The 19,888-nt window shown below is 38.3% G+C and overlaps 2 protein-coding genes across 3 annotated transcripts; both read left to right on the forward strand.

The window, feature by feature from the left end:
- Positions 1-24: 24 nt before the first annotated feature.
- Positions 25-6,224, forward strand: LOC149817623 (protein LEAD-SENSITIVE 1-like). Its single transcript, XM_089985084.1, has 2 exons — positions 25-190; positions 5,103-6,224. Exons 1-2 carry the CDS (start codon positions 97-99, stop codon positions 5,789-5,791), a joined length of 783 nt encoding a protein of 260 aa, XP_089841210.1. The 5' UTR covers positions 25-96; the 3' UTR covers positions 5,792-6,224.
- A 1,872-nt stretch (positions 6,225-8,096) lies between these two features.
- Positions 8,097-18,513, forward strand: LOC149817624 (uncharacterized). 2 transcript variants are annotated; one of them, XM_089985156.1, is made up of 7 exons: positions 8,097-8,274; positions 8,388-8,828; positions 10,559-10,632; positions 12,833-12,982; positions 13,160-13,445; positions 17,200-17,433; positions 17,884-18,513. In XM_089985156.1, exons 2-7 carry the CDS (start codon positions 8,682-8,684, stop codon positions 18,250-18,252), a joined length of 1,260 nt encoding a protein of 419 aa, XP_089841282.1. In that variant the 5' UTR covers positions 8,097-8,274; positions 8,388-8,681; the 3' UTR covers positions 18,253-18,513. The 2 variants fall into 2 exon arrangements, with proteins under 2 accessions (XP_089841282.1, XP_089841283.1); XM_089985157.1 differs by lacking the exons at positions 8,097-8,274; positions 12,833-12,982 and having other exon boundaries at positions 8,540-8,828; positions 17,884-18,394.
- The last annotated feature ends 1,375 nt before the right edge of the window (positions 18,514-19,888 follow it).

Genomic DNA, 19,888 nt, shown 5'->3' on the forward strand with positions numbered 1-19,888 from the left:
AATGCTTATTCGTTGGGTTGTCGATGAGAAGGGGCTGACTGAGAGAGGCAGAGCAGGGGAAGAAGGTAGGAGGAGGAATTTTCGGAAATTGCCGAGATGGGCCTGCTCTCCAACAAAATACAAAGAGGCCGCCTCCAACCGGGAGACCACATTTACTCTTGGAGGCGCGCCTACATCTACGCCCATCACGGTATACATCTCGTTTTCTTGTTCCCTTTTCCTTCTTCTCAGCGATCTTTCATCGTCGTCTCGATTTTTTTTCTTTGATTTCTTATTTTTAATTTAAATTTGTTGGGATCTAACTTTGTTTTTGAGAATAAGGGAAGATTAGAAACGATGGATTTTTTTTCGAATTTTTCTGTTATATAGTCAGCATGCGGTTGGGCAATTAGGGTTTCACGTGATTTTGTTTGGTTTTGTTATTTTATGAAAGTTTTGGATCCACCCGCTTAGACAGAAGACTGGGATAAGTTGGGATATCACATTATGGAGCACAATGCAATGTCCCCAACTTATCCCCATTTATCCGGATATGTTGGTGCATCCGAAGATCTCCTCTTAAATAAACCTCATTTTGATTGGGATAGAACTTAATGCATTGATGGTTAATGCAAGAACGCGGGTGGGGTCTTTTTTTTTCTGATAATTTTTTGATATGCTATTTGGCTTTGAATGGTTTTGATATTTATTGGTTGGCTGCATAAAGATATATTGCTTTGTTTTGTATTTATTATCATCTTCCGTGAATCTATACACCATTGGCTGAAATGCTGGATTCTTTTCCTTCCCCCCCAAAGAAATGAAGAAGATATGATTCTTTGTTATGTCCTTTCCTTCTAGTGCATATAAATTTAGCAGCAAATTTTCAGATATTGGAGTTACCTTGAAAACATCACAATATGGTCATATTTTCAAACTATTGCCGTGTTGAAAGAAAAAAAAAAACTCAAAAGTAACAAGAAACTATCTCGATATTATTGTCACATTTGTCATGTTACTTAAGAAAAAGCCATGCAATTAAACATGGCTATTTTCTCATTTTCTTTTTGTTATGGTTGAAATAAATGTCGGTTAACAAAAATTTGGTGGTAAAAGAAATAGGACTCACCTGGATTTCACAAAACCCTTTCCAAATTAGTTTAAAAGATGTGGGATGTGTTTTGAGCCTTGGCCGCCTTATCCATGAGAAGGTAAAGCAGAGCCAGATTTTTCAGTCTCCGAAGCATGAAGCTTACTGCCGAGCTAGTTCAGATTCGGGATTTCCACCCTGCAGAATGGATTATTCAATAAAAAAATGTGTATAAATTTTTATGCAGTAAACAATGGAAAGGGGCGTAACAAACACTAAAAACAGAAGAACAAACTCTCAAATCGAGATAGGAAAATCACTTTTTCAGACTTTGGGGTCCGTTTTATCTTTTAGGCTCCTTCGGTCTAACAACACTTCCTCGTAGGTACGATGGTTGTTGCAATGACTCCGACAACACCTCCACATGGGTATGGCAGTTTAGGGATTGAGTCGAGAGAAGGACAAAGTGAGGAAAAGGCTAGGGTAGGCATTTTCTCTAGGGTCAGCACTCAGACAAGGGATTTTCAGATCCTCAAGGCTCTAGGGGTCAGCCCCTATTTATAAGAATCATGGTTTTTTTTGTTGTTGAGAAAATCAGTTTTTTCTTTTTCCTTGTAGTATATTTTTGATATATCATAGGATAACATATGATGACCTGAATTTTTTTCTATATATGTATGTATGTGCATAAATAAAATGAAGAAACTTCCCTGTAGTTCTTATCCCCTGAAATGAACTTAATGTTGATCAAATGTATTTGTCCAAGTGAATTTTAAACATGTTTTGACTATGGTGATGTTGGGGGTACTTTGCAACCAATCACTGTTGTGAAAAAACAACATTGAGACAATAATGAGATCTTTTGCATCCTTTGTAGCACACAACTATCGACCAATTTAATCTGATCTGGATGATGCACTTGACTCTTTTTAGTGCACAATATCATCATGCTTTGATTTGTAGGGACATCACTAAAAACTTCATTGTCTGCCGTCAACCCAGTTATTCTAAAATAGAGCTGCTTTTCTGACCCAAGTTGACTCGGTCAAGGCTTTTGGTAGGGTCTGTTAGACATCCTTCTTTGTCACGGATCATCTTGTGGTGAATGACATAATATTGCATGGTATTTCTTGGAAGCTCAGCTGCAGAAACTACTTGCCATTACAGGGTCTTAACATTTGATGTCGCATCATCGATGGTGGCTCTCCACTTTAATGTGTCAAGCATGAATCATTTATGAAACCTAAGAGGGAGCAGGTAAGAAGTGGCATTGAAAGAAAATGGAAAAGCATAAAACCTTATTATTCCGACCCCAATTGTTTTGGGATGAAGGCGTAGTTGTTGTTGTATAAAACCTTATTATTACTTAAGTATATATTGAGGTGTTTTTCCCACAAAAATACCCAATATATGCAGGTTTTACGAGAAAAAATATTTTCAAAAGGGAAAAAAAGAGTTCTGCATTTCAACATCAATGAAATTATGATTTTATATTGGTGGCAGAGAGCTTCTCGTAAAGTTTCAAAGGCATGAAAGAAGTGCATGGTTTCATGCTTCTCAAGCGAGTTTCCTAGGTAGCGAGCTTCTGGGTTTTTTAGAAATTTTCAGTAACTATGCTATTGGCATTTGCCAGCTAATGTGAGCGAGCATTAGCTTCCAGCTATGTCACAGGGACTCGGCAAACTGGGTGTCGCACTCGCGTCGATGCGACACGACGTGGGTGCGCATGCGGGTGCAGCACCCAGTGCGGTCAACGGGACCCTGGGTGCGGTCAACACACCCAGGGTCATCACTGGATCCTCTAGGAAGTCCACTCAAAGATAGCAGAATCGAAATAGCGAAATTCTTGGGTTATATATATATATATATATATTGCCGCACCCCCGCACCCAAGTTTTTTGAAAGTGCCGCACACATGCACCCGCACCCATGTGACATAGGCTTCCAGTTATTAATGCTGGATATAAATGTGGCAGATTTGTGAACAGTGCTGAATAAGTAACAATTCAATCTAGCCTTATTTGTTAGTGTGCCTTCATCCCATTGCATTGTGAACTTCATGTAAGAAGAATGATTTGGATATAATGTTCCTCTTAGGAGGATTAAATCCAGATTTGATTCGTGGATAAATGATCTTAAGATATGTGAACAATCAATTCAATTCCGGCTAGAAGGTTGGATACAACATGTGTTTGTAGACTGGCTCTTCTTTTGTTCTCAATACAACAGTACTTCCTATTGGGTTGTCATTACCCCCTTCCCCTTGATATCATGATCCTTACTGCTACAAATTTTACAGTTTGTTTTGCAAGGTGGTGGCTCAGTTTGTTTTGCAAGGTGTTGGCTTTTCGAGTGCATCTTTTCTGAGTTCTTGATTGTTGATCTAATCCAGGCCATGATTCTCTCAAAAAAAGGAAAAAATGAGGGCATGATAAAGTAAATGAAATGAGATAGATTCTTGACTGATCAGATTGTTAGAGTATTTGCAGTGTAATAGTGACATAAATCAATTTTTTTTTTGAAAATATTGTCAAAATATCACTACTTTCTTAGTCATTTAAAATGGTTAAAATATCACAAATTTGTGAAATTATCTTCATGATTTATTATTGCACATTCTCTTAAAGTTATACTACCACCGCTTTTTGTTATGCTTGTTTCTTTATGTGGTTTAGAAATCACCATGCTGATGATACATTGATGACCCCTTTAATAGCTTTTTTTAGGGATCCTACTACTATGTCTTTTTTACCTTATATTCTTTTTTATCTTATCACTATAGACATAGAAAACAGTAGAATTAAAGGGTTTAAAAGCAAGCTGCAAATGAAAATCCGTGCTCATAAATATTTGTAAAGAAGGTGCCACCCTTTATTATGCTATTAGGGGTGGGCCAGGCCTGGGCCACCTTTTCGGGAGCCAGCTTGGCCTGAGCTGGGCTTAGACTTGTCCTGTTTATGGACTATGGCTTGAACTGTCAACCGGCTGGCTGACCCAGTGAAAAATTGAGACAGGCTGTGTATCTTTCCCTTTTGATGAAGGGCCAGACCTGCGAGCAGCCTATTGATGAGCTTTAATTAATAATAGTCAAGATGAAGAAGTATTCCTCTTCATGATTTAAACAGTATTCTTTTGTACAATGGACTTTACCATTCCTGACAATTCATGAATAGGACATGTCATATGCCTTGTATGGAAAATGCGAGATTATCTGGTAAACTTTACAGAGATGATTTCAAGAAATTTTAAAGCAAGAAATGTGAATGATGCATAATCTTTTAAGGGATGGAATCCTAGACAGAAAAAAGGGGGTTCTAAAGTTAAGATTGTCTATGTTAATTGGTTGCTCCTTACCAAGTTAGGAGTGGGAGACCTTATGACCTTAGTTTTTGTTTTGTCTTTGCTGTTGGTCACCCTTGAACTTTTACAAGTTATCTCCACTATGCTTTCAATTGCATTTTGAAGTTTCTTGTCATGGCTCCAGTTTTAAACAACAAAGAAAGCAGCAATATGTTATTTGTGCAGAGGCGCTTCTCAACTTCTTCCATCAGCCCCATTGGGTTGAAACCCTAAGAGTTTGAAATCCCTTCGGTTAAACCACGACAACTGGTTCCTTCATCATTTTGATTTCTATTCCTAATCTTATTTTCTAGAAAATTTTCATTTTTTCTACTGGTTAAATTGATATATAATGTCTGCCTATTGCCAGGACTTACGGTTCCCTCGTGGATACTGGGTAGACTGTCAATTACACATATATTGGACATCAGAAACCTCTATTATTTTCTTGCAATAATTTTCATTTTTTATGCCTCTATATATATATATTGATTGTGTAATCTTTTGGCAACTTTTTCATATATACTTTTCATGGAAATTCACATTTGTTTTACTTCATTTCTCATCCAATGTTAATTCTTAAAACTTTAGGCAGACGTCTAACAATATTAACATAAAGCTGTTGGGATGTTAGCATCTGCAAGAATCTCTCTCTCTCAAACCTATTATCTTTGTTAGATGTTGGTATTTTCAGGAATATACACTGGTGATGGTAAAGTCGTTCACTTTACCAGAGGAGCAGGCCAAGAGGTTGGGACAGGAACTGTCTTAGACCGCATCCTCCTCAGCTCTTCTCCCGCACACACCGACACCCCTTGTGAAAAATGTGGTGATCTTAGTGCTGCTAGCGGTGTCATTATTTCATGCATTGATTGTTTCCTCGCTGGTGGTGAACTCTACCGCTTCGAATATGAGGTAACCTCTGCTTTCTTTGTTGCAAAAGCCCGTGGTGGCACATGCACACTAGCCAAATCCGACCCTCCAGAAGAAGTCCTCCATCGTGCTACTTATCTCCTGCAAAATGGTTTTGGGGCCTATGACATCTTCAAAAACAACTGTGAGGATTTTGCTATCTACTGCAAGACTGGGTTGTTGGTGATCACAAGCTTAAGCGTCGGTCGGAGCGGGCAAGCATCGGCATTTTTGGCTGCTGCTACTACTATTGTATCATCACCGCTTCGATTCATGACTACCAGTTTCAGCGGGCTTGCTGTGGTTGCAGGTAGCATGTATTGCGTGAGCAGGTTTGTAGCTGATATTGGAATTCGACGAGATGTTGAGAAAGTTCCAGTTGAGAGGTTGGTCGCATTGCCCACAAGTGATGCAGAGCCAGAGCGCGCAGGGCAAACTGATGCTGATGAAATCTGCCAAGTGACTAACTGAGCTTTTCTTAATTGTGATAAACTTGTCGAAGATACTTGTGTGTTAGCTGTGCAATGATTTTGGTCCTTGAATGCCTGTTTGTTGCATGGGATGTGCTGTAAAAAAAAAAGTGTGTACAATTAATGGGAAACACCTTCCTCAGGGGGGGAGGTGTTAATGGATTTACCCATGAAATGGGTATGGAGTGGAAAACACGGGCCTACACCTGCCAGTGTGTACAATTCCTTGGTGCTTGTTTCACCTGTAGTGGGAAAAGGACCCCTTGGAAAAGGGTTATCTTCCCATGACAAACGGGTCTTATGTTAAAGTGTGCATGCGGTCAACAATTGTAAATTGTTGATTTAAATTTAAAGAACGTCTTTTATGCAGTTCTGTACTTCACATTTGTTCGTTAATAATCTATAATCAATAGAATTGATGGACATAATGTCACAACCATAAAGTGAAGGTTTACTGCACTCTGTTAGTGTTCTCTCTCTGAGTTATTGCCAAGCCCCAAGTTTCACAGAACATGCTTGCGAAGTATGGAACAAAATGGTTCTTGCATCCACCATTTCTTCAAGAATAACTGTGAAGAATTTGCAATCTAATGCAACACTGATTTGTTTGTGACTACGAATTTACCACAGCAAGCCCAGCGAAACATACATCCACAGCAACCACAATGGTTTGTTGATGTATCTTCACCCCTTTGATCACGCTTCTTTTTTTTATGTAATTTAAACATTTCATCAGATTTTTTATTTTGTTAAGTTTTTTTTAAATCTTTTTGGTTTTTTTAATACCTTGAGCATTTCCCTTGCCAAATAAAGTTCGAGAACAAGACATGTGCTATGGGAGTCACTAGAATAAGAGAACTGAAATAGGAGAACTAAAAATATGGGCATTTTCAACTTTTTTGCAAATCCAACCATGTGGATGCGCTTGGCATGTTGAATTTTATAGGAAACAACCATTGTATTGTGTATTTTCAATGAAAAAATGTGATTTTTGAATGCTTGAATGTTTATGAAGATGATGAGCCATTGATTTTAAAGCTTTAAAATAATCTAGTTTATGCATCAAAATAGGATGATTCAGGAGCAGGTTCTTATAAAAGCATTCATGTAGATCACATGGGTATGGTTAGATTCAAGAGAGAAAAAAAACAAAAAACAAAAAACAAAAAAAGAAATCCATAAAAATCGTGGTTTCCACATTAGTTCTCATATTACCAGTTCTCATCTTCTAGCTACTATGTAGTTTTTGACCAACAAATTGTTGATAAAGTTTAGAGCTATATTAATCATATTGGCAGAGAGAGAGAGAGAGAGAGAGAGAGAGAGAGAGAGAGAGAGAGAGAGAGGCATGAGAAATATGTCTATATATATATTTATCTGTACGAGCCGATCATGAACGAGCTTGTGACGAGCCCCCGAGTAATGAACTGTTACGTAGATGGTTCAAAGGCACAACTAAGAAGTGCCACACAAATCCACAATATTTTGAAAAGGTGACATGGGGGCGTTTGTTTGTCACGGAAAACTCATTTTCCACAGAAACTCATCGACCGGAGTGCGTTTTCGTAGGGCCAAAAATGTTGAAACAAATATGAGACCACCGATTTGCATCAACGGACGAGCTAAAATGCACGCTAAACCCCCCTTTTCTGCGGAAAGCATTCCCATGGAGGATCCGATTCTGTGTGACAAGCAAACGCACCCCTACTCCACGTTGAACGACAGTTTGTAAAGATCTTGAATTATCGTTTAGATTTAAAAAACGTGTTATTTACATTTTGGCACAACGTCCTTAAAATATCAACTACATCTGTGTATATATTATTATTAATTATGAATTTAAGTGCATTTATTTTTGCTGATATTTTAAAACGTCCGATAAAACTGCCGTTTAAAACGTCCTTCCCCACGCTTCCAAGCTAAAAGCCAGCGCAGAGCCGAGGGGGAGCGGCTGAACCGCGTTGGTATAACTTTAAAAAATCGTTTTATTCGACAGCGTGTTTCCACGTAACCGGTCCGTTCACGTAAACGGTACGCAAACAAGGGCATCCAAATCAAACAGCCATTAATTTACTATAAATTACTCAAACACCATCATCCTAACGTGAGTCGCTGTCCATGGCGGCCGGCTTCTGCTTACGGAAACTGACCAATCGAACCATTCGGGAATATGGCGTTGCCGAAAGGTTTCAAACGATCCAGGGGTAAAATTAGAATATTCGTATCTATCCAACCTTCTCTGGTTGGCGCTCCATCATTTCCCTTTTTCTCACTCTTCATACTCCGTCTGGTGACTGAATCTCTCTCTCTTTCTTTGTTTGCCCACTTTTTTTCTTATCGGGAAAAGTCATTCCAATTCTCGCCTTTCCCCGAAAACGGCGAGAATTTCGTTCGTGTTCTCGCGGAATTCTCGATTTTACTTGGGAAACTTGCTCCAAGGCTGCAGTGAAAAACTGCGCTTCGCGTTTTCTTCGGGAAATTAGGGTTAGGGCTTTTGTTCTTTTTGAAAATCGGGGTTTTCTCTCGCTTTCGTCTCTGAATTAGGGTTCCCTCCTAACGCATTCTGCCCTATTAAGGCTCGGTTTCGGTGTTTTTAGGTACTGTGGACGTTGATGCGATCGATTTGGGCGGAGAGTTGAGAGATCGGATCAGTGGCGAAGTGGCGGAACCTCTTATTTCCCTTCCTAACTGGAATTTCGATCTCCGATGCGCGTTGATGAGGTTTCTGGTTGTTTCTGATGATCGGAAACGATTCTGTTGTCGGGGCCGTGGTCTTTGGCGCCAATCGGCTGAAGGGATTCCGCGTGAAATAGAGGAGTTGTGATCGTTGTGGTGATTCTTCGAATTTTCTGGGGCAAATTTGTTGATGGTTTGCCGCTAAGAGGGTTAAAATGGGTCCGATTTACTACATTTTGGTGGCGTTCCCCTGTGCAATTGGGGCAATTGGGTTGGCGGTTTGGCACATATACAGGCACCTCTTGAATTACACTGAACCTACGTACCAACGCTACATTGTTCGCATCATCTTCATGGTTCCGGTAAGTCGTTGCTGCCGCTTTTTCCGTTTATCTGAATGATTTCTTGAGAGCTATTCTTTCTTATATTCCTTTATCACAATGTTTCTTCCATATATGTGTTGGTCGATTATGCCGTATGTGTGTCGCTTGATATAGGTTGTCAAGAAGATTAACAAGGGGTGAATAATGTTTTTTTTTCTTTTAACGAGTGACAAGTGTTCAACTGGATAAGATAGAGAATGGGGAATGCCTAAAAGTCTCCGGTCATTGGAGATACTAGTTCCCAATATTGGAATTGGTAGTATATTCCATTCATCAGGTGTGCGCTTAATGTTACATGAGTATATGCATTGCATATCATGAAGCTACTAACCACCTAAGATATTTTCATGATCACTGGCATCACTAGGAGATTGCTTCTGTCATTTCACATTGTTACAGTATTTTTTCGATCATATATGTGTATTCTGTGATATTGAGCACTTAGCCTTGAACATGCTAGGGTGTCAGACTGACCCTCAGTGCAGTGTCAATTCTCTTATGTAGTTCTAATAGGAATATGGGTAATCAAATCTCAACTTGTTTACAAGAATTTTTAGCAAGACAGATGCACCATGGACCTAGTCAAGATAATCTATTTAAAACATTTTAATTGGAAAGAAATCACCATGCAAGCCATGAATGCGCTATGCATATACTCGTGAGACACCAACAAACAAAAATTTAGCTGTCCGTGATCTGAGAAGAAACTGATGAATTTAACAGATCAGTGACTTGAGTGGGTTTTGCAATTTCCAATTGTTTAGTATGAAAATTGCTGAAAAAAGAACTAGTATTTTTCTGATAAAGAAAGTACCTTTTTGTTTTTCACAAGGTAGAAAAAAGAAATTGAAAAGCCAAGGCACTCAAATAGACTATTGCAGCTAGATGTGGAAAAAATGGGGACATGGGGTTCTGAGAGATACAGTTTGAGAGCCATCATTTAGTGATTGTGGACCCTAGGAGATGCACCTTGAATCGGGAAAGCGGTTTTCTGGTTGCCTACTAAGCTAGATTGCAAATGCTGCCAACCAGTTGAGTGTGTTTGCAGTGGGGGTGTATACCTACAATTGGTCATTCTCATCATACCTGTTTAATATGTCAAAGTTATGCTTTGCCTGAAATTTATTCTTCAGTATTTCATTTCATGAAGTGATTGGAATGAAGAAAGGAACAAGAGAAGAGGGGAATAAGAGGAAACACAAAATTTTGAGTTGACATCCAATAACTGCTTCATTTGGGATATCTCAAACATTTATATTCAAAGGAATCTAATGACCCTGGGGTATTTTACTATTTAACCCCTGATACAATACATTTAGTTACATTCATATAGTATTTGAGAAGGGGTTATCCGGATATGACTTTCCTTTTTAAAGTCACTTGCAGCAGAATGCATGCTGTTTCTGTCTGAAAAGGATGATGTAGTTATTAGATTTTTGAAGCCATCATGCTTGAGGTGCTTGTGAGTCAATACTGTCCTATTCTAATCATAAAAAGTATGAACAGGCTGCTACTCTTTTCCCCCTGAATTTTGTCTTGCTCCTATTTGTTTGTTTTATTAAGGTTTTTTCTTTTGTTTCTTTGTTTTTTTCTAAACATTTATCATTTGTTTCTTTCTTTTTTTTTTTACTTCCAATTGTTGCTTTTTGTTGTTTGATTCTTGCTTGTCTGTTTTTTTTATCTTAATAACTTATTGTTATTGTTCACAGGTTTATGCATTGATGTCCTTTATGTCTCTTGTGCTCAATGAAAAGTCAATCTATTTTAATTCAATTCGGGAAGTGTAAGTGTATATTTTCATTATGCAGTGTCAGGTTGCAAAATGTTTGTCTGAATACTTTTTAGCTATGTTCCTTCACTTCAACAATGTGAACTTGCTGTTTTGACATTGCTCCATATACAGTCCATGTCATAGTTCCTGCAGTGATCAATCGAAGGTTCTGATTTTGCTTTGTAGTCAAAATGGTTGATACTGATTAAATATGGAACAGAACAGAACTAGAGTCATAATGTGACATGTCTTCAGGAATCATAATGATGTATATCTTTGAAGTTATCTTTCTGTTATTTCAGTAGATGGCCATGCCAAATTTGCAAGGCTAATTACATGGATTTTCTATTAGGTCTTAAGTTAGTGACTTGTTTTCAGGGGTTAAGTTCTCGAGTATTAATTGCACAAGCTGGTTTGAACGTTCATCAGCTTCTCACATAACCTATGTCATATGGATGCTTCATTAGTATGTGTATCCTGTGTTGATGCGGCATGACACCAGGTTCACCATGACACTTTATGGACAAAATCAAACTAGTGTTGGACACAGTGAACACCATGTTCTTAAGTTTATCTGTTTCCTTTATGATCTTCATTGCTCATTGTATGCTCACTTCTTTTTTTGGGTCATTGATTACATTATATTTCAGATGTTCAACTTAATTTTATTATTTGATGTTTTTAATCATAATGGTTTAGAATTGCTATTTAAGAATTTGCATTTTAGATGATATTCATGCTTTATTACTGTAGATTAAGAATTTAGCATGCATATACTCACACACAGACACTTATAATGTACAGATGTTTCCATATGTCCTAGTTATACAAAACTCTCATCATACTAAGCATATATGGACCTGTGTTTATGTGACATAGCATATAACTGCAAATATTAGTGATGGATTTTTGGAATAAAAATGTTTCCGGCTTCTTATTTTGTTCAATGGATTTTTATCTTACTTTAAATCTTCAATGATGCCAATGACAATGCATATATTGTTCAAGATTTGAATTTAAAAATCATAATCCTAGCAGAATGCTGCCACATGTACGAGCTTGTGTTTTGGGAACTGATGTCATCATCACCATTGCATGCCTCGGTCCATCTGCATGGACCCAGCTTTCCAAGTCCTGTTTTTTCATATAATAGCTAAACCATGAGTTACTCCACAAATTTCATGTCTGCATCTGTCGTGTTGCTGTCACAACCCAAGTCTTTAGGGTCCCCCACTTTTGCTAGTTCCTTCCACCTTTAACATTGCATTCTTTGACAACAATGCTGTTTCATGTCCTTGTATTGCATTCCTATTCTGCATAATGTCCCTCTTTTTTATGTTTATTTTGCTACAATAAACTTCTAATTATGGTACTTGCTCATATTGTGCTTGACATTCATCTTCACATATGTATCTCAATCGCAATGAATTTTGACATCTGTTTTTTATCTGATACTCTGCATCCTTAATGATGTGGGCTTTCTTGCAGCCTCGTAAAAGTGTCATGAATCAGAGAGGTGTTAAGTTGTACATGTTAAACAAATATATATATATATATATATATATATATTTGTTTATACATGTACAACTTAACAAGAGGCACCCTCTTATCATATGATATACTTCACTAATTAATGTCATCCCTCTTGACATTGTGCTGCAGGCATGTTATGTGCTCTATCTTATTGTTACTACTTTGTTTTCCAACACTCTACAACATATGATGGTGAAAATTTTATTGTAGTCTTCTAAATATATGTACTCAGTCATTGGCATATCTACACCACTAGACTTTCCCCATACCCCTCTGTTAACAATTCTATTAGAAGTTTCTTTTGGAGATAGATTATATTGTAAGTAGAGCATACAGGTCGAAGCTTCGTGCCTCTCTCTCTCTCTCTCTCTCTCTCTCTCTCTCTATATATATATATATATATATATATATATATATATATATATATATAGAGAGAGAGAGAGAGAGAGAGAGAGAGAGAGAGAGAGAGAGAGAGAGAGAGAGAGAGAGAGAGAGATTTTGTTGCCACTTGTTTAAAATGCCCAAGCAATTGATGCAATTTGTGCTATTAGCACAATTTCAGTTCCTTCTGGCACACATCAAAATATATTCCTTCAGCAATGAGTGATGTAATAGCGATCTTCATTTGTGGAAATTCGTTCTGAAATTCTAAGTGGAATGTTCTTTGATGTGCTTCCAGGTATGAAGCATGGGTCATTTACAATTTCCTTTCGCTGTGCCTTGCATGGGTGGGCGGCCCTGGTGCTGTTGTATTGAGTTTAAGCGGTAGGGTCTTGAAACCATCGTGGTCTCTCATGACTTGCTGCTTGCCTGCCATACCTCTTGATGGGTGTGTATCTAACTGGAGAATATCATAGGTTATTGTTCTTGGTTTGTCAATGTTTCTTGAATTGTTGTAGTTCTTTTATGTTTTTTTCCTAGTATTCTGGAAATCTTGGAAGCAAATTATTTTTCTATGTTTTCTTTTTATTTTATCCATGTGCTGATGTGGTTAATTGTTTAACAGCCGTTTTATTCGGAGGTGCAAACAGGGTGGTTTGCAATTTGTGATCCTTAAGCCTATTTTGGTTTCAGTCACTTTTGTGCTTTATGCAAAAGGAAAATATGAAGATGGAAATTTCAATCCAATGCAAGCCTATTTGTATGTCACAATCATTTACATTGCCTCTTATTCAATGGCTTTGTACGCTTTGGCCTTGTTCTACGTGGCATGTAGAGATCTGCTTCATCCATTCAATCCTGTTCCAAAGTTCATCCTGATCAAATCAGTTATTTTCCTTACCTATTGGCAGGTAAATCTTTTAAAATTCTAATTCTATGTTTTGCAAGTTATCATATATTTGTGCTTATTACACTATCGCTTTTTCTGCCCATTTTGGTATGCTGAGGGAAAAAAATTTGAAGGACCACATATGGGCTAAACGATTACAAATACCCTCTGAACCATCACTGCAATAAATCATCCATAGATTCCCGTGATTCTCATTCTAGCAAGTTCATGAATCCTGTCTTACTGTAGCTTTTGATGGAATTTAACTGTCTTCATGATTAACAAATAACAGATGCATAAGTAGGTATGTAGATAGGGAAACCTCTCTCTCTCTCTCTCTCTCTCCTAAAACAATGATTGAGCCCTTACTGTTTCTCTGACACAGCATACACATAATTTCAATCGGTTCTTTCATGGACAACTAAAACGTTAGACATGATAGTTGGTTTAAAAAACATATGATGTGGATGATCATTTTTGGAGATTGATCAAATGTGCAAACTCTAATATAGTGAAGCCCAGTGGAGGAGTAAGCATTTCTAATAATAATAAAGGAGCATCCTTGAGGTAAAAGATTTTTCCAACCCTCATCAGGGTGAGAAGAAAAAGAGAGCATTCTTAAATATTTACTTGGGATTTTGAATTTAGGATGATGTTTGAAAGATGCATGTCAAAGTTCAAAGTAGTTTTATGGATTTCAGTTGATATCTGTTGAGATACTCCCATAATTTTAGAAAGAGAATTTATCTTCAAATTCCTTTTCCCCCCTTTAAACTTTCTGAGATTTCCTGAAGACAAACTTTTTTTTTCTGGTGAGAGAAAACACTTTCTTTTCTAACTCCTACTTATGTGTAGAGAGAGAGAGAGAGAGAGAGAGAGAGAGAGAGAGAGAGAGAGAGAGAGAGAGAGAGAGAGAGAGAAGTTCTTTATGTCAACATGCAACAATAAGAATAATTCATATCTTATTCTGCTGGATCAAGAAAGTTCCTTCATACATGCCCACATATTCCTCGTGTAAGTTTTGTGCACAGCATAGCAAGTCAAGCTACTAGCTTGTTGGAGATTGTTATTCATTTAAGGGTGATTGAACATGTAGGAACAACTGAAACAGTGAACCATGGTGATCATTTAAGGGTGATGGAACATGTAGGTACAACTGAAACAGTGAAGCATGGTGATCATTTAAGGGTGATGGAACATGTAGGGAACAGCTGAAATTGTGAAGCATGGTGCAAGTATTAGCAATGTTGGATTCAGATTTTTGTTTGGTTTAACTGGGAGGATATGATTTATGAGGCATGAGTAGTGAGTTCAGCAATTGGGCCAAAATTTTGATTAATGGTTATTTATAGTCATTTAAAGCAATATAATTATAAGAATGTTTAATTTTTTAAGATCTAAATTGTAGGAAAAGATGTTATAAAGGTTGCATTGTATCATGATTCAGGTCTAGGATACATATAAGTATCTTACTATGCATATAAAAGTAATACATAAACATAAACATATTGGAGAAATGTAAAAAAGTAGGATGAATCGACAGACATATAAGAATAATAACTAAGAAAACTTATGTGCTAATCATTCAAATTTGAGGTCATTGTTCAGTATATATACAGTTTCCTACTAATGATGTTATTATGTAAGATGAATGGTTATACATTAATTGGGATGACAATTATAATAAACAAGTGTTGGTGAAAAGTTTATCAACTCATAATCATTTGTGTCAAATTCCAAGCTACATAAAGTATAAACAGATACTTGAGCTTCAAGGTATTAAAAATATTCAACTTAGAGATTTGAGTCAATGAATTTCTTTCTTCTTCTTCTTCTTCTTTTAATAAATGCATCCTATCACATAATAAAAGGTAGAAACACATAATTTTTTAATAAGCATATGGTATTCACAGCCATTTCTGATGTTCATGCAAAATCAGTTTCTAAGCAAACCTTTTGGCCCTGTGGGCCCGAACCAGCCTGTATAATTTCCAGGCCAGGTTTAAGCCGTATTCGGTCAGGGCCTTGGTCTAAATCCTATACCCAAGCCGGACCCTTCCCCAGTATGATGTGCTACAAAGCATGTATTTCTCCAGCCACTTAGGGATTCCTCCATCCCTTCAATTTAATCTTAAGAAGTGCACATGAACGGAGTTATTGGGCTTTCATCAATTACACCATGGTTCTTAAGAGTGGGAGCCAATAAAGACGAACATATCCAAGTTGAAGGAAGCTCTTGGACTGCCATCAATTACGCTATGGTTCTTAAGGGTGGGAACCAATAAAGATGCACACAAATGATGTATATGAAGGTGCTAATGGTTTCAAATTGAGCAACATTTTTCTCAAATTAGAGAACTGGGTCCATGGTTGACTCATGAGTTTGGAGCTTGGGACAATATTGTAATTAATAAGTTTTGTTGGTTTACAGTAAGTAGTTTAATTTAGGAATGTAAAATTGTTAATATCTAATGGAGTAGGAATTAGGTTGTGACATGAAAGGGAAGGACGAAGGCAGAATGTACTATTTGAGTAATTTTTGTGAGGTTTTCAACATTGTCTTCACTGTGGTCTAACTGTAGAGGAAATTGTGAAAGCAATGAGGTAGGGGGTAGCTTTCAGTAACTTTTGACCTCGTTTCTTGTTGATTAGTCCTTTGAGACAGATTATCTAAAGTTATATTTAAGAAAAGAAAAGAACATTTCCTTAAACTTTTTTGCTCTGTTATTATCGTTTACTACTCCAGGGTTGTGTGACTCTCCATTGCCATGTGAGATTTTCTTTGTCAAATAACCAACTCATGGTAATTACAGACACATCCATTCCCGTTCATTCATCCATTCTCTTCAGTAAGTATTTTTATGCTGAATAAAGGGCAGATTAGTGACATAAAGTCGTAGAGAGGTTAGGGCCGTTAGGCACTGAAAGAGAGTGACTCACATACCCACAATAACTAAATAACATTAAGGGCACATTTGATGCTGGGGGAACTTCCCCCGAGGGAAAAAGTTGCAAGGGGAGCTCATGAGTCATGACTCCCCCACCACCACCACCCCACCTCAATTTTGGGGTGAAACTTCCCCCCAAAATGGTGGAAGAGTTGGGGGGAAGTTCCCCCGTGTTTGATGGGGGAGTGTGGGCCCCACTGAGAGCAAAGATTTCAAGAGAACACCATTTCCTTGAGTCTTTTTGCTCTGTTGATATTGTTTCCTACATCTAGGTTTGTGGACTTTCTATTGTGACATGATTTTCTTTGTCAAATAAACAACTCATGGTATACACACATACCCACACCCATTCCCTTCAGTAACTACTTTTAAGCTGAACAAAGGGCTGTTAGTGACATAAAGCCATACGAAGGAAAGGCACTAAAGAGAGTGACTCACGTACCACAATACTTATTAGATAATAATAAGACTTACCAAGAAATCTTGTGTCCAAATGTGAGGATGTTGATAAGACAATAAGGATGTGGAAATTTTATAAGTCTGTGCGGGATGTTGATAATCATGCTGGCCTCTTGACTTGAATGAGGGCATTTGTTAGTAAAGAAGTGGTTGGAGGTGCTATTTTAACCTTGAAGGCTATGGAAACTCTCAGGAAAATAGTTTGTTCCTGAAAACTTGTTATGGATATAGGTTTTCCATTGTGACCCATGATCTGCCAGGTAGTTCTGACAACAATACAGTTAATGATCATTGTTTCAGCGAGGTTTAATTCTTCTATATGTAAAGACTACTTGCATAAAATGCGAAAACTGTGAATCTTGCTTTCAGGGGGTTTTGGTTTTTCTGGCTGCCAAGTATGGGATCATAAAGACTGCTGAAGAAGCTGCCAATTTTCAAAATTTTATCGTCTGCGTTGAGATGCTTGCCGCTGCAGTGGGGCACTTCTATGCATTTCCATACAAGGAGTATGCTGGTGCAAATATTGGTTCTTCAGGTGGTCTGACAGGAAGCTTGGCTCATGCTTTGAAGATTAATGACTTATATCATGACACCGTTCATCAGGTCAGTTTGATCTATTTCCTTGGTTTGCATTTCATGGTTACTTTGTTAAGGCACATCCACAGGTTCTGTATGTGTGATGCAGTTGATGCTCGGCTGCATTCCTATAAGTGAGCTAAAATTGATGTCCTATACTTCAATGTGGTTATGGTCCTGCGGACCTTATCAGTTGTCAATCTGTCCCTTTCTTCTCTATCCGACTTGAAGAATCACATTCATTAGTTTGAATGGAGACACTGAAGACATGTTCTTCCATGTCAAAAAGGTTGTTCACTAGCCTATGGACAGGCTGGTTTTGTTCATCATGTTTGCTTTGTTTCCTGGGCCCCCATGACACTCGGTTTACGTCTTGGACGACAAGTTGGATTAGATTGTAGGGGTCATTTCTAACAGTCGGATTCCTTAAGAAAACACAGTTTGAACTAGAATTTACTGTTCTTTCATGTGTTTCAGTTTGCTCCTACATATCACGACTATGTGCTTTACAAGAACGAAGGTGATGAGGGAACAACAAAATACCGGTCACGCACATTTGTGCCAATGGGCCAAGAGATGGATACTGTGAGGAAGAACAGACATATTTTTGGTAACAATAAGATCGATGATATACAGCTTTCCAGTGTTTTTTCCTCAGACACCAGCAACCCTGAGGAAAATGCTGGCAATCAGCAGAAATCAGCTGATCCAGAATCTATGAAATCTTCATTGCTGGTAGACACCTCAAGTTCCTACGTCCAGCCATATGAGCTCTCGCTCATAGATCTGGACTTGGCTAACTTCCCTTCAGAGGTGCCTGCTGTCAAAGATTCTGGTTCACGGTGACACAAATAGATGCTGCTGCCGTCAGCTATCAGTTGAATATTTGGAGATCCTGGCCTCGGGCAAACATTACCATTCAAGATTACAAAAGTGAGCTCCTCAGGTTCTGTGCTGATTTGTTCTGTGGACTGTATGCCTGAGATTGTATCCTTCTTTTTGTCCAGCTTTGATTCGTGTAACCCCTCTGCATTTAAGAGTTGAATGTGCGCCATTTACTATTCAAGGCACATTTTAGCCTAATATATGCAAACATTTTAGTAGTGACGCACACGGAGAGAGAGAGAGAGAGAGAGAGAGAGAGTTCACCGTTCAACATTACCAAAATACATCCAAACAGATTATTGGATGAGAGAGGAACATAAGAGTAAGACAGCTGCAATCTAAAGGGTGACCGTGCACAGTTCAGAGTACAAGCAGATCCCACCTCCTGTCTCTACTATGTAATTTAAGAGTCAGATATACATCAGACATAACCCTGGCGAAGCCTTCCAAAATCTAATTTGATGCCCTTGAAAAAGATGTCGTTTCTTTCAGTCCAGATCAGCCACCATGCTGAAACCAACCATACCCGCTACAATAATCTCTATTTTTTTTTGTCGTAAAATCATGGGACCAAGCAAGAGGTCCCGAATAACGAAACTCAAACGAGTTTGAACAGACGGTGCACCCTAAGTTTGAAAAAATAGATCTAGAACGATCGGGTAAAACCAAAATAGGTGAGTTGTGTCCTCTACTGCCTTCTCGCAAAGAACACACATGTTTTGAAGCTCCCGTTTTCTGACATTAATTTGGGTTTGAACACGATCTAGAGTCACTAGGCATGCCAAAGCTTTTGCCCTTGGAGCATGCCCCTTACCCCATATAAAATCAGTGGGAAACCAGTCCATCTTGGATGACAACAAGGAATGATAAACTTGCTTAATGGAGAACCTATCTCTGCTCGTCATAGCTCAGTGAAACCACGAGCGACCATTGCCAGGCATGAGATCCCTACCATTGAAGGAGCGAAGTGTCTTTCCACTCCAACCAGAGGGACGAATGACACACTGAACTGGGCATCGAAAGAAGGGAGTCAGGTAGACTACCATATTTTTGCCTAATAAACGTACCCCAAGGAGATGGAGATGTGGAAGCGACCCAGGCCCACTTCAAGACTAAAACGATGCTCATCTTTCTCAGAGCTGGAATTTCCAAGCCGCCTCGCTGCCTCGGGAGAACGATCTGCTGTCAAGAAACAAGTGGGTATTTTTTGTGAGATGCATTCCCAGACCAAAGGAAGTGCGAAAACAAACTGTTAATCATCCGTTCTACTGTCGTTGGTATAATGGACATGCTCATACAAAAATCTGGTAATCAGGCCAAAACATGGTGAATTAGCGTCAATCATCCCGCAAAAGATAAATATCGGGCCTTCCAAGACTGCAATCTTCCTTGCACCCACTCTATAGTAGACATCCAAGATGAAGTTTTCGATGACTGCAGTGAGTGCAACGATAGACCTAAAAAATTAGCATGAAGGTCGGATATCAGGCAATTGAAGATCCTTGCAGCAGCTGATTGGAGAAGAGGGTCAGCATTGAGTAAGACTAGAGCACACTTACTCTCGTTCAGGCGAAGGCCTGAAATTGCAACGAATACT

The sequence above is a fragment of the Nuphar pumila genome, chromosome 13, assembly GCF_984573655.1.
Source record: "Nuphar pumila chromosome 13, dmNupPumi1.hap1.1, whole genome shotgun sequence".
Classification (NCBI taxonomy): domain Eukaryota; kingdom Viridiplantae; phylum Streptophyta; class Magnoliopsida; order Nymphaeales; family Nymphaeaceae; genus Nuphar; species Nuphar pumila.